The 14306-nt window shown below is 41.3% G+C and overlaps 1 protein-coding gene across 6 annotated transcripts in view; it reads right to left on the bottom strand.

Moving 5' to 3' along the window:
• TNC (tenascin C) overlaps positions 1-14306 on the bottom strand; it is a 65963-nt gene that overhangs the window by 40352 nt on the left and 11305 nt on the right. For 4 of the 6 annotated variants that reach the window (XM_071766266.1, XM_071766263.1, XM_071766261.1 and 1 more), the window contains exons 2-3: positions 2562-3154; positions 273-1586 (exon numbers count right to left, since the gene is read on the bottom strand). In XM_071766266.1, the coding sequence (XP_071622367.1) occupies positions 273-1586; positions 2562-3024 (1777 nt within the window). In that variant the 5' untranslated portion in view covers positions 3025-3154. Of the gene's footprint in view, positions 1-272; positions 1587-2561; positions 3155-13616; positions 13679-14306 lie in introns of those variants that run through there. The other 2 variants (XM_071766262.1, XM_071766267.1) reach the window with 2 other exon arrangements.

Here is a 14306-nt window from a genome sequence, read left to right as displayed (position 1 = left end):
AAATGGACTGCAACACCATGGTCAGCCTGTCAACTTGCTGACCACCAAAATTCACCAACAACTGTTGCTCTATAGAGCCCTGAAAAATAAAGGAGGCCAAGAGCTCTCTACCGGTGGTGGTAATTCTCTGATTCAGATGTCTGGCCTATGGTAAAGAAGAGTGGCAACAGGGTTCAGCTGTATAGAACTTGTTTACAAAGTCTCTGTGGCTGCTGGATGGACACAGGGAATTATCCAGGGGGAAGGGATACAAAAAGGACATTGCAACCTACCATCAGAGCAGTCATCCCCCATGTACCCATCCTCACAGACACACTGTCCATCGATGCAGCGGCCAAAATTGTTGCAGTCATTGGGGCAGGACTGTTCCCGGCAGTCCTCCCCCATGAAGCCTTCGTGGCACACGCAGCGCCCATTGACGCAGCGCCCACGCTGGTGGCACTCATTGGGGCAGGACAGCTCACCACAGTCCTCTCCTGTGAAGCCATTGTCACACTCACAGCGCCCTTCCACACAGTGCCCACGGCTGTGGCAGTCTTCAGGGCACCGCAGCTCCCCACAGTCCTCCCCTGTGTAGTCCTCGTTACACACACACTGCCCATTGACACAGAGGCCGTGGTTGTTGCAATCGCTGGGGCACCGCAGCTCCCCACAGTCATCCCTGGTGAATCCCTCATGGCACACACATTGCCCGTTGACGCAGTGTCCACGGTTGTTGCAGTCACTGGGGCACTGCAGCTCCCCACAGTCCTCCCCAATAAATCCCTCATGGCACATGCACTGCCCGTTGATGCAGCGCCCGCGGTTATGACAGTCATTGGGGCACTGCAGCTTCCCACAGTCCTCACCCAGATATCCCTCTTGGCAGATGCAGTGCCCATTCACACAGCGCCCGTGGCTGTGGCAATCCTTTGGGCACCTTTTCTCACTGCAGTCATCACCCACAAAGCCCTCGTAGCAGACACACAGCCCATTCTCACAGCGTCCATTGCCGTTGCAGTTGTTGGGGCAGGTCAGGTCCCCGCAGTCCTCCCCCGTGAAGCCCTCCTCACAGAAGCAAGTCCCATTGATGCAGCGCCCACGGTCGAAGCAGTCATTGGGGCAGATGAGCTCACTGCAGTCCTCGCCGGTGTAGCCCTCATCGCAGACACACTCATTGTCCACACAACGCCCGCGGTTGTGGCAGTTGTTGGGGCAGAGGGGCTCACTGCAGTCCACGCCAGTGAAGCCCTCATGGCACACACAATGCCCGTTCATGCACCTCCCATGCATGCTGCACCCCTGGGAGCAGAGCTCTTCACTGCAGTCTGTGCCTGTGTACCCCTCAAAGCACACACAAACCCCCTCCATGCACTTGCCTTGGTCGTTACAGTCAGAGGGACAGGCAGCCTGGCTGCAGTCCTCGCCTGTGAAGCCTTCATTGCAGATGCATTTGCCCTGGATGCAGACACCCTGGTTGAAGCAGTGGTGTGGGCAGTCGGGTTCTGAGCAGTTGGGACCTTTCCATCCAGGCTCACAAATGCAGCCACAGACCTCGATGCTGTAGTTGCCATGCCCACTGCAATAGGGTGCTGTGTCCAGGTGACCTGTACCAACAATCCAGAAAAACCATTACTCCCCTGGGCTCTGGGATGCACACACCACCTAAAATGTGTCTGATTTTCCCAGGTCCCTAAAGGACATAATTTCCAGGATCCCCAAAGCTTTTGAATGAGAATTCCTCCTTCCTTTAGTGAGATTTAATTTACAAGGAATGCTTTAAGTAGTATCAATGCCAGGGAAGAGCCCCTGCGTGCTATTTGATAAGTGAGTATGCTGGATTCCTCTCCCCTTCTCAAAATCCCTCTTCCACTGACTGAGCAGCTTTCTTGACTGCTTCATTAGGGAATGCACCATGAAGCATTGTTTACCAATCCACTCTAGAAGATTAAAAGGCAGGCAGCATGCTATATCATCAGTAGTGAGCCCAGCTCTGTGTTCAGAGGGACAGATTACTACTGAGAAGACTTGTGGTTTTTCTCTTGTATGACCAACTTCTTACCTTAGTTAAAAAAGCAAAGAAACAAACAAACAAAGAACAACAAAAAAAAACCAAACAAAAAAACCCAACTAAAAAGATGTTTCTCCCCCCTTCTCTAACTATTTGTGCTTGTCTATTGCCTTCCATCCCTCTATTTTTATTGGTATCTGTTAAAGAAAACTTGGAAAAGAAAATGGTTACATTGGCAGCTTATTCAAGGGGATAAAATGTGGAGCCAAGAGCTTGGACTGTATGAGCTTTAATTTAAACTCCAACACAGATTGCCACCATGCCCAGGTGCCGTATATGCTCAGTGCCACCACTACAGAGCAGTCCCACAAGACTTCTGCTCCTCAGATTCATAAAATTGTGAATGAGACCATCTTGCAAGCTGGCCAAATATATTCCCAGTTTTGATTATGTTTCAAATTTAACAGGTTGACTTTTGCTCATTCTTGAAACAGATTTGATTATCTACTCTAAACAAGGTCTACAGCCAGCACATGAATTTTCCCAACAGCAGCTCCCCAGTCTGCCTTACCTTCTACTGCCTGGGAATTAGGACAGCATCCAGCCCCACTGGCACACTGCTCCCGTAGGGAGGATACCAGCCCCTCCAGCTCCTCTAGTCTGCTCAGCAGATCCTTAATGTCTGGGGCAGCTGCACAGCCACAAGCCCGGCGGGGAATGTTAATACGGTGTGTGAAGACAATCTGGTTCCCTTCGTTCACTGTGTGCTCCTCGTAATTCTTGATGGGCTCAATTTCTGCCTTCAGGTCTGAGTCACCACTTGCTGTATCCAGATCCACAGAGCAAAGGGAGCCAACAGGCAGCTTAATGTTGTAGACATGGTTAAAAACCACTGGCTGATTATCTTCTGGCAAGGTCACGTTTAACCCAGTCTCCCGCTTCTGACGGATAATACGCTTGATGAGTCCACCACTGGCATGTTGGTACAGCAAAGCTAAGATTGCACAGGCCAAAACCTGGTTGAAGAGACCCATTGTGGTGTTTAATTCCTTTCCAAAGCTGACAGAGTCTTATATATGTTTGGCCTTTGTAGTCTCAAGCAGGAACTGGGGAGCCAGTTCAAAGCACGTCAGATATCTTTTCCCTTCCTGACACACTTGTTGCCTAAAAGAAGAAAGAGCAGCGTTAGGGATGAACTGCAGCTACACTGTCCAACAAAAGGATTCAATATTTCCTTTTCTTCCTCAGTCCATACATCTTTTTTTTCAAATTATACGAGTCAGGGAAGCTGAAAGACATCTATTGACTTCCATGCAGAATCAACCATTCAGCATGTACAGTGACAATCACGGGTAGCTGATGGGCTGACTAAATAAACTAAAGAAGTGCATCTAATAAATGTCATTTTAGCATTTGTTTTTCTTTCTACTCCTAAAAAGCTTGGCTAAATGTTTATGTGGTTTAACTAGTTGTAAGCTCATGAAATACCAGTAATAGAGCAAAAAGTAATCTGTTGTCCAAACACCACAGTTTTGATGATTATTCACTTGTCAGATGGAAGAATTGTTTCCACTTCCCCCAAGATGTAGAGATCATTTTTTCTCATGCCATAACAGCTGCTTTTGTTAAAGAATAACAAAATACATCAGACACTTTACTGAAGTTAAATTTTTGTAGACAATGTTGAGTTAAAAAAGAGTGAACTTCACCCCTTTTCATTGGGTAATAAATCAAATGTAAACAGGCAGCAGTGGAGGCTTCTTGTCAGTGAAAAGACTTCAACTTTAAGCGATTTCTAAGACTTAACTCATTTGTTCAAATATGTCGGCAACTCTTGTCTGCACTAGAAAAGATCACAAGGTATCTATTAACCAGAGACAGACATGGTCCAGGTCTCATTTATGACTCAGACCAACCTCTAAACAGGGTTGCCAACATATAAAGCAGTATTTGAAGTAGGATTTTACTCTCAAACGCTCCCACTTGGGGTTTATAAACTACTTTCCTTGTAAGGAAAATTCATGTGCTCTGCACTTTTTGCCCTAAGATTATATGGCTAAAATTGGTGTCTAATCCTCATATAGCTATTTAAGGGACAGGCTTCTTGACAGATGCATCATTAGTGGAAAACGGAACAAGCTCAAAGCAGCTCTGCATCTAATTCTCATTGAAATTTAGTGGAATATGAGCAGCAGTTTGCTAATAGTTTTTGTAAATCCCAGCCTACAACTATATGGGTCTTGCCTAAACCAAAGAAATTGCTTGTCATTTTTTTCTGCTGATGTAGGTTCGTATATCATTTTATGATGATACTGTGATTTTTTTTTTCTTTTAATACACCTGGAAAATGAAAAGCCTTGTGACAAGAAGCCACTGTCCCTTTCACTATGATGAAAGTGACATGAACACCATTACTTTTACTACATACTCATTGCATGAGTCAGCCAAACCTCTCAGTCAACAGATGATCGTGGAAGATATCTTGGCTAAAATGCTTTAGAAGTTTATGAAGAAGCATTGTGGTAGTTTAGAAGCAGCATTCCTCAATGTCTGATCTGTGTCCTCTGTTTGGACACCTAGTGTGGTGTCTGAGCTCATTCAGTTCAGGTGTTTCTCATCTGATCTGCCAAGGACCCAGCATGCTTAGCTGAGCTCTGCTCCTAGATTTGAGATCTACAAAACAAAACAAAACACCTTCACACAATTATTTATACATCAACCATATTTTTGGCTGGAAGATCAAAGATTACATCCTTCTTTCCAACTCTCATCTCCTAAACATGTCTAAACAAGAGGTCAGACCACAATGGACCACCCAGGAGTAGGCCATTCTAGAGAGAAATGGAAGCCACAGCAACTGTCAGGCTCTGTTGTTTCTTCACTTTTCCCCACTATCCACTTTCAGAACAGTTCATACTGATTGCATTTTGAATCTGCCTCTTGGAGACATTCTCTGTTTTTATTTTGCAGACATCAGCTACTGGATTATTTACCTAAAAGTCTCCCAGCAAAGAATATGCAAAAGGTGATGATCCATTTAATCATGAGTTTGGCCCTGCTGTAATGCATATAAAAGGAGCTGGGTGATGTTTGTAGCATATCCCCCAGATATGTTGAGAGAGTTTTGTATGACCAAAAAAATTTCCATTTTTAGAAGCAGTTTGTCTAACATGGAATATTGCTCATCCTTATGAACCGTGCCCCTATGTCTTCCTGTTGCTCTGACAACAACACAATTGCTTCAAAAATCTTGGCAATTATTATGTGTTTCATCTGCAAAGTATTCTGCTTGTCATGCAGAACGGTAAAGTCTAACAGCTCCTGTTCTCCCAGTCTGATCACTGGCATCTGCCCATGGCCATCACCTTCAGTGGGCAAGACTTATCTTTTACTTCTCTCCTTGCATGACACCTCACACTGGAAAGCCAATGCCTCTTCCCTTAGGCACAACCACAATGTAAATAATAACAAAAAGTGCTGAGGCCTCTCACACATCTTAAATCTCCTTGCTCAGGAGTCACTTCCTGCAAGACAGAATTTTCTGAGCAATGAAACCTTCAATCACTAACACTGGAGGCACCTGCTATCATCCTAAGTGCATTTTTTTTTCAAACTGGTCAAGATCTTTAGGGCACATAAACTTAATAAGAAACACATAGGAAACTGTTGGTCTAGGTGCCCAGGATAGAGGTTCCACTCTCTCTATTTGTTGTGATAGAAAAATCTTTCCTTAAAATCCTAACCACTACTTGGTGATACTCTTAATATGTGGTGGAAATTAGAGGGACTATCAATAGCACAAAGGAAAGGAATAAATTTTATTTCACTGCAGACCTTTCGCCTGAGGATCTGAAAAAGCATCATAGCCTGGCTGTCAAAAGCTGAAAAAAATGTTTGGATTATTGTCCCCCATCTCGACATGGCAGCTTTTTCAGGGACTTTCCATTCCATTAGAAATTTGTTTCTTAATAGAAATTTTTCAATCAATCTTGAAAAAAAACCCAGGAATCCTGACTCCCAGGCAATACTAAGCAAAAGTAAAATACGAATATTTTCATTCCTCAAAGATATATTTACTCAAAACCAGCAGGTGTGAAAAACTAAATTAATGTTTGCATAGTTTAAAGTTCTAGTGTACCACTCTAATCTCTCTTGCAAATTCAGGAGTGGCAGAATTGTGAGATGATTTGTGGGGATGTTGGGCGATAAATATGCAAATAAGAACCCTGCGCAATTTTAATCAAAACAGATTGCAGCAATGAAGAACTGGAGGTGTTAAAAAGCATCTCAGCTGTCCTTAAAGGAGGCAGAAGGCTGATTAGATTTCCTCTGACACCCTTTAAATGTCATGACTTGGAAATTAGATTTAAAGAAGACAAGGAAAAACAAAAAGGAGAAAAAAGAAAACAATTCCTCTCTAAACAGAGACTACAAACATTACAGCAGGAGGGATCAAATATTGTCAGAATATATGGGATTCAAGTACATTTTTTTAATATCTGCACATCAGTAGCAATGGGCCGGATTCTGACAGAGTATGACTTGGTTGTAGAAGTGACATAGCTCTCCAAAGAAATCACAAAGCATTTTCAGGCTTGTTAACTGCTAACCCCAAAATGGTTTTCTGTGATATGTTAAATGAAGAAACTTCATGTTTCAAGAGTTCTCACCACTGCATGATCTGGCCATCTGTTCCCTCAAGGCTGGGATATCCAGCAGTGCATGGGTGTCAGCGCTGGCATCATGCTATCATAGTGTTCTTTGCTTTATCTATTTCCATACAGACTAAAGAGCAACATTAGGAACTTGACCTGGTAATACTCCGTCTTTGCAGACACATGGAATCTGAACGTTTTCTACAAGGAATGCAAGCAGTGCTATTGCAGTGGATTAATACACAAACTGTCAGCCACAGTGTGTTTTTACGAGGCAGGGCTTCAAAAGATGTAACTTTTTAAAGAAAAAGTTCTAATGCAGATTTGCCAAGAGCATGTGACTCTTGAGACTCCAGACATCTTCTCAAACACAGATAGATAAAGTCTGAAATAAACTGAAATGTTCTTAAAGCGAGAAACTGGGAAAGGGGAGTTGAAAGTTTTGACACGGCAGGCCAACACACCAACAGTTCTGACTCCTTCATCTTTCATTGTCGTTTCCATACATTCATAACTACAGCAAATAATTTTCTTCCCATTTCTCATTCCAACAAGGAAAGGAATCAGCAGGGATATTCAGGGTAGGTCAGACTACATTAAATCACAGTGGAGAACAGAAATTCAAAACAGTACTAAAATGTCAGTAAATCTTTCCAGCAGAAGTGATCAATGCTAAACTGTTTTTTTGTTAGGTATTTTTCCCTTCTTTTTTATTTACATTTTATTCATTCTAAAAAGAAGGCAGTCAAATCTAGAGTAATTCAGAAAATCCACTATGCTCCCCCCCAAGGCTTACTGAGAAGGGGTGTGCGAAGAAATGATGCAAGTATTTCAATACAAATTAGAAACCATAGATCCAAATAGTTCCCTGGGATGTGCAGCTCCAAATGGAAATACTAATAATTCAGAAATTTTCTTCAAAGTCTTAAACTAACTGCTTGAAGAACTGAAAAGACTATCATAACTGTCAGAGAGGAAAGAAAGAAGCCGATTTCCTCATTCTCAAAAGTTTAACATAAAATACAGTGTGATAAGCTGTAATCCATCCATTTTCCAAGTTGCACTGTGAAGATTGGCCTCTAATATATATTCAGACAACTTCATTTCTACTTTCTCAGCCACTTCACGAATTAAAAAAAATCCTGCACAGCTTCTACACTTTTCTATATAAGATATCACATCTGGAAAACCCACAAACAACAACCGATCCAAACACAGCAACCAGCAACACAGCAACCACTCTCTAACCCCCTTTTATAAATCACAAAATAGGAAGGTACTGATTTGAAAACATTTGCCACCCCATTGTGCTCCAGATCTGCAGAGGGAATCTATTTGTGGAAGTTAAAAGGAAAGAAAGGCACTAACCAACAAGATCTTGTTGCCTAATGTGTCTAAAGATGTCCAACAGTGGTGAAAAAGAGGAAGAAAACAGCCTCTGTGACAATCTCTGCATGGAGAAAAAGCAGAGAGGAATGAAATGGGAAGTTTTAAAACACCTTTGTGCTCCATGGCATCATGCCTGCATGCTGGAGGTGTGCAAGGAGGCCTTTTTTCCAAAAGATTGTTATGGTAGCAAACAAAGCATCGATTCTTCATTTTAAATATGGAAAACTGAGACACATCAAGATACCCAGGCTTCAAGAAGCCTCTGGATTTAAAGCAAAATTTGAACCACTGTAAGACTGACAGAGCTGATTCAGCTTGGCTGAGTCCCATGGCAGCAATTCAAACACAAGCACCTCCTGTATACATAATTTTTAAATAAAACCATTTAGAGTAATTTTAGCCTCCACCGATTTCACCTTGACTGAAAAGCAGCATATAGACAGGGCTTTGCCCAAGCTGCTTTGGAAGGAATTTTAATTAATTGTTTTGTGTACAATTTAGAATTTTAAAAGACTCGTATTTCAAAGCTATCATCATGACAGTGCCACAAAAGGGGAAGGAAAAATAACCTAGTGAAGCCAACATCCATAAAAATGTGAAAGAGCTATGGTAAATTCTGAATGAAAAACATAAAAGAAGCCCCATGAGAAACTAAGCCTTCTGTCATACGGGAACTATTTTGAGCTAAATTAGCATGATTATTCCACTATAAACTACTCTGTTTCAAAAGTTTTGTACTCTTAGCCATGGAAAATCTCTCTAGGTCTATCTTTGTTCAGGATATCAGGGAGAGAACAGACCTTTCCAAACTAAACAAAGAGTTTGACTGTTTTTCACTGAAGAGCAAAAGTTCAGAGATCAAAGCTGGTCTTCTCCCAGTGTCAGTAACAACTTTGATCAACTAAGTTTTAAATACAATATGCAAATCCCACGAATTAAATGAAAAATTAAGTCAGCTGGAAGAGTTACAGACAGGAGAAAATAATGGCTGAAAACTTGTCACAATTAAACTGAAGCAAAAACAGATTATGTGAAGAGGCGCCTGCAGTAACAGGATATTGAATTCAACAATCAAGAGGTACCTTCCAGTTCCATAGTCTTAAAGACTTCTGATTTATGTTTCTTAGGAATTACCTTAGCTAATGATGAGAAAAACAAAGAAATTCTGCCTCAGCATAGTACTGCTTCTATTGCTATTCCATCAAGAGCAAAGGAGCAAGAACTCAGAGGAGAGCTGGGTGTGTGAAAATGGCACTGTGCTGGGACTTGTGAGATCTGAGGTCATTCCTAATTTCTGGAATCAGTTTAATCAAGACATTTACTATCCTGATTTCTTTTAAGTCAATAGAAGTTTTGTACCCTTAAGTGCAAATAACAAGATTAAATTACTAAATTTCTGTGTTTCCTCTTGTTCCTCTAGAGAGATTCTGCAATTTACCCCTATGTAAAAGACTTCCCCTGCTTTCAATTTTTCTGCCTAAGTTCTATGATCTTCATACTGGAGGTTGTCTCCTAGTGCATGTATGTACTTCAGCTTTATGTTACTATGAGGAGCTATCCATTGCAAGTGTGTTGGGGCAGGTGAGAAGTGCAGAGTGGCAAAGAAGGCAGAACCTGCACACCACCTGCTCTGCTCACTGCCCAGACACCACTCCTGAAGTATGTGTGTGGGGCCACTGTCCCTGAATGTTGCCTCCTGCAAATAACTTCAAAGCTATATTCAGGCTAAAAAGGCAGCCTGCTGTCCCTTAAACAAATGTCAAGGCACAGCATGTATTGTAACATGATGCTGTCATGACAGCTTTAACTCTCACTTAATCAAAATGAGTATTAACTGGAGAACCTGAAGAACAAGGGTTTGTAACATCTTGTCCCACTAGCAGGTATCAGAAGAGCTTGATACAACATAATAGTTGTATCAAGCCAGACAGACTCAGGAAGAGATCTAGTCCTAAACAAAGAAATGAAAAGCTCTTACCTCATTTTTCATACAATCAGAATTAGTAAAATTATCTTAGTTCAAAATGAATGAATTGCTGAGTGATTTCATGCAGAATTAACCAGACCACACTCATAACTCAGTGTTTCATCTCCTATATAATATACTGTTAATAGTGCATACTTAAAAACAAATAAGGGACACATCTCAGTGAGTTGCAGATGTATTGCCTTTCAGCATTCACATGGCTCCAGATAACGGGGCTTATAGCAAATATGCCTCCAGCCTGTAACTTGACAGTATCTTGTCTTTTTGTTAACTTGACTTCATCAATTGCAGAAGCTTTTCTTGCCTTTTCTTGAAGACCATAAGGTCTCTGCTGCTATGCCATGTTCAGGAAGAGTGTGCAGGGTTTGAGGTTGCACCGCTCTCCACGTCCTGCTCTTCACCGGCAGAATCAACACAAGTTTTGTCTTTACACTCAGACTGAGATTTCAAAGCTCAGGAGCAGAAATCCACATACTTCCTCAGCACTCTTGTACATTAGAGAGGGATGCATGCCACCTTCTGGCAAAGGGTTAATTTTGAGACTGCTGCGTGTGACCCCACAAGCATTCCCAGAGCTAGCTCCTGGCTGCCAAGGCTCTGACTACCCAACAAAACCAAGGCAGACAATGGGAGCTGTGAGCAAAAACCAGGCTTGCTCCACGACTGCAAACCTGTGCCAGGGCTCCAGGAGGGCAGTGGCCCAAAGGCAGGATCTAGCCAGCAGCTTTTGAATGTAGGGCAGGCTATTTGTGACCAGGAAAATCTGTCTCTTGTGTTGAATTTCCATACATGTTTAATCCCACTGACTGAGGAAGACATTGGCAAAGCATATACCCTGCTGAAAGGAGGTGAATAAAGCACTTCACTGCTAATGGAGCCCAACATTTATTTTGGGTGTGCAATGGAGTCTGTATTCAAGTGATAGAGTAATCCTGTGGATGAGGTCATGTGTTCTACTGGAGGGGCTTCTTTGTACCTCAGGCTAGTTAGCAAGCCTTTTTCTGTTATCAAGCATCTGATTAAACTCACAAAGGAAGGGTCTTTAAAAAACAACTTCAGGCAGAACTGAGAAGTGAATAAATAACTTTTTTTTTTTTTTTTTTCTTTTCATGCAACAGGAAAATAAAAGACAGGAATAAGACATAAGAAAGGCATAAGAAAGGGATTCAATGTTCTCAGATGACAGAACAAAGGTGTTAATCTATTTTCAGATTTTCTACAGACCCAGCCCTATGACAGATACCAGTCACATGCATCTCTGTGGCAGACTTCACCTTGAAGGATCACAGTGCACTATTCACACAGCACAAGCCTCCCAGAAGCCACCCTATGTCTCTCACTGCTGGAGAGACACAGAACCTATCTTCTGCACTAGTGAAATCCTTATCAAAACATTGAACTTTTGTTCCAGTTTTCATTTGACTTGAAGACAGCCAGCTGTCCTGCCGCTCAGACAACTTTTGCAATGCTTTGTAGTAAACCTCATGTGTCAGGAACACCAGCTCAGTTCTGACAGCAGGGAGAGGGTAAGTTATAAATAAATCTTTAATAATTTTCCTTGCAGGACACACCCCCAAGGTGATTTTAGATAGGGAAGTCTAACAAGAGTAAAGCTCAAGTTGTTTTGCACCTCTTTATCTGTAAGCACTCAAAAATAATTATAAACAGCAAGATACCTGCTCTGATATACATGTACTTATTATAATTATATTATTTCAAATTAGTTACTTGTTGGCAATAGTGATCCCCTGTAAGAGAAAAAAAAATATATGTTTCTCTCATTCTGAATTATTTCATTATTCAGTGTTTCCCTGTCCTTTCCACTGTATGTCTGAGTAACCAGACACATAAAGGTTGGCTCTATAAAGAGAGCACAGTTCTTTTAAACTAAAATGTGTAACTGGTTGAAAGCTTTTCCACAACACATATTTGGTCACTGAAAGATGCCATTTTTCATTCAATTCTGAAAACTCAACAAGAAGAAAACTAAAATACATTCAGCAGTGCTTCAGGGTTTGTTCTTTCTCAAGAAGAAATTTCATCCTACCCTGAAAAGCAATTCTGAGGACATCTTCTTTGAAACCAGTAATTTTTCTGCTATGGCTTGCTTAGAACAAAATGGAATTTTTGAAACAAAAACCACTTCAAATATTTCTTCAACTTCCTTTTTCTAGTAAAACACAGAGCAGCCTGATCTTCAATTACTAAGTGAAAAACATTATGAAAGTGCTCATTTTCTTCTTCACCCCAGGACAAGAACAGAGGGAGAATTGGTCTTATATTCATGTACACTTCGAGAAGTGCAGAGACGTGCCCATGGGAAAGAGAGACACTTCAGTGCATTTTAAAACACCATTAGACACCAAATGAGTTTTTGGGTAGCAAGATACTTAGCAAATAGCGGCCCAAGAACCAAAGAACATTTTGTTAATGCCCAGCTCATTGTCCAATTACCTACCTGCTGATTGTCATATGTGAGGACACTGATTTCTCTGTTTGCCATGCAAGTCCTGCTTATTATACAAAAAAGAATTTTAATGACTGATAGATAAGAATCCCTCACACACACTCCCCAGCATAGTTGGCTGGAAACTACCTTGGCTCAAGGTGTGAAATAAACATCACGAAAGACTGGGAAAAGAGAAGAAAGAAGAGCTGGGAAGGAGAGAGGGAAGCAGAGGAGACAGATACTACAGATTTCTCTGTTTTCTTATTTGATTGTACTGTCGTGGTCTATTAGCCAACTCTAATTCTGTTTTCTGACAAAGCATGTTAGATCAGCTGGTGAATTTGACCTGAAGCACTCCAGTGACTCACGGCAGCTAAAATATGTATCTGCATTGCTTTTTTAAAAATACAGTTGTATTTGAGGCAAAATGAAGATAAGATTATGTAAAAAGGATGCTGCTGAGTGAATTCAAGGAAATAATGCAAACTGAAAGTTTACTGAAGACATGTCTCGTATAGTTTATGTTGCTGCCTCTTTCTGCCTTTGAGATGCAAAGCCCAGGAAATTAAAATCTGTCTCTATAAAATGCATAGGCTTTTGTTTTTTACAAATTATATCTATTCCCTTTATTATGTGAAACAGGGGAACTCTGAATGCTGAGCTTAAAAAAACCATAAATGTGCATTTGGAGAAATTATTTTAACATATTTCAGCTGGCACATCCAACAATGGCTTGTCTGTTGGTGTGATTTGGGTTCCGGTACTCAGACAACATAAGAAAAGGAGTGAGTATCTTCCAGCTTTGCCCTGCAGGAACATGCCCAAGACGATGACAGGTATATGAGCATGAAGCTGATTTCTGCTCTTCCACAGAGCCTTGCCTAGTGGTGTTGTGAGGATGGATCTTCCTGGAGAGTAGAGAATCCCTTTTATGAAAATAGGGAATGTGACCTGTAAAATGGACTTACCAGGGAGTCTACTGATGACTGATACAAAAGCCAAAATGGAAATAAATTTTGAGATTAAGTGATACACAGCACAGCCAAAGAATATGTTGATCTGGGAGCTATTGTTCCATGGGCTGGTGGGGCACTGAATGTTACCTTAGAGTAAAACTGCAAAGGGAATAATTAAGAGATCTCTCACTGAGCTGATTCCCCAGGCCTAGAAAAACAGCTTCCCAGCCAAGAGCCTGCCATCTCAGAGTCTTCTGAGCTGTAAGAAGAAAAATGAAGCTAAATAGGGCTGACTTGTTTGAGCTGGATGTGCACAGTTGCTGCAGAACCATGTGCTCTCAGCAAAGACTCCAGAAAGTGCTCACAATCTGGGTACTAACATTTTGGTCTTGTGGTTAGAACTGAAGACTAAAACGCATTCCAGCACTGAAATTATTTTCTAAATCGTCTGGTGTGTCTTGGTTTATCTACTGGTAAAACCTCACAGGGGGAATATATTTCTTGATGAATTAAGTATTCTAAGGATCTCACAGATAAGATACTGCCAAATCCTAATTTTCATAATTAAACATCTTCCTGAAGAGTGTTATGAAACTGCCAAGAATACATAAATAGAAAGCAAGGAATTGGAGTGTTATACCCTGCAATAAAAGGGAGAAAAAGAAACATAGACAGGGAACTCTCTTTTGGATTGAACAAGAAAATCTGACCAGAGATGTGTAGCAAATATGCAGATAACTACACAACCACTTGAAATTCTAGAGTAACAATAGAAAATTGAAGACTTATTCTGAAGCTAAAACATAGGATGTACCAAGCCAATTGCCAGAATAAGATGATGAATCCGTGGAAATAAATGATACAGTTAACAAAACCCACA

This window comes from Heliangelus exortis, chromosome 22 (assembly GCF_036169615.1).
Source record: "Heliangelus exortis chromosome 22, bHelExo1.hap1, whole genome shotgun sequence".
Taxonomy (NCBI): domain Eukaryota; kingdom Metazoa; phylum Chordata; class Aves; order Apodiformes; family Trochilidae; genus Heliangelus; species Heliangelus exortis.
The sequence above is the reverse complement of the archived record's forward strand: the minus strand, read 5'-3'. Positions and strand labels throughout refer to the sequence as shown.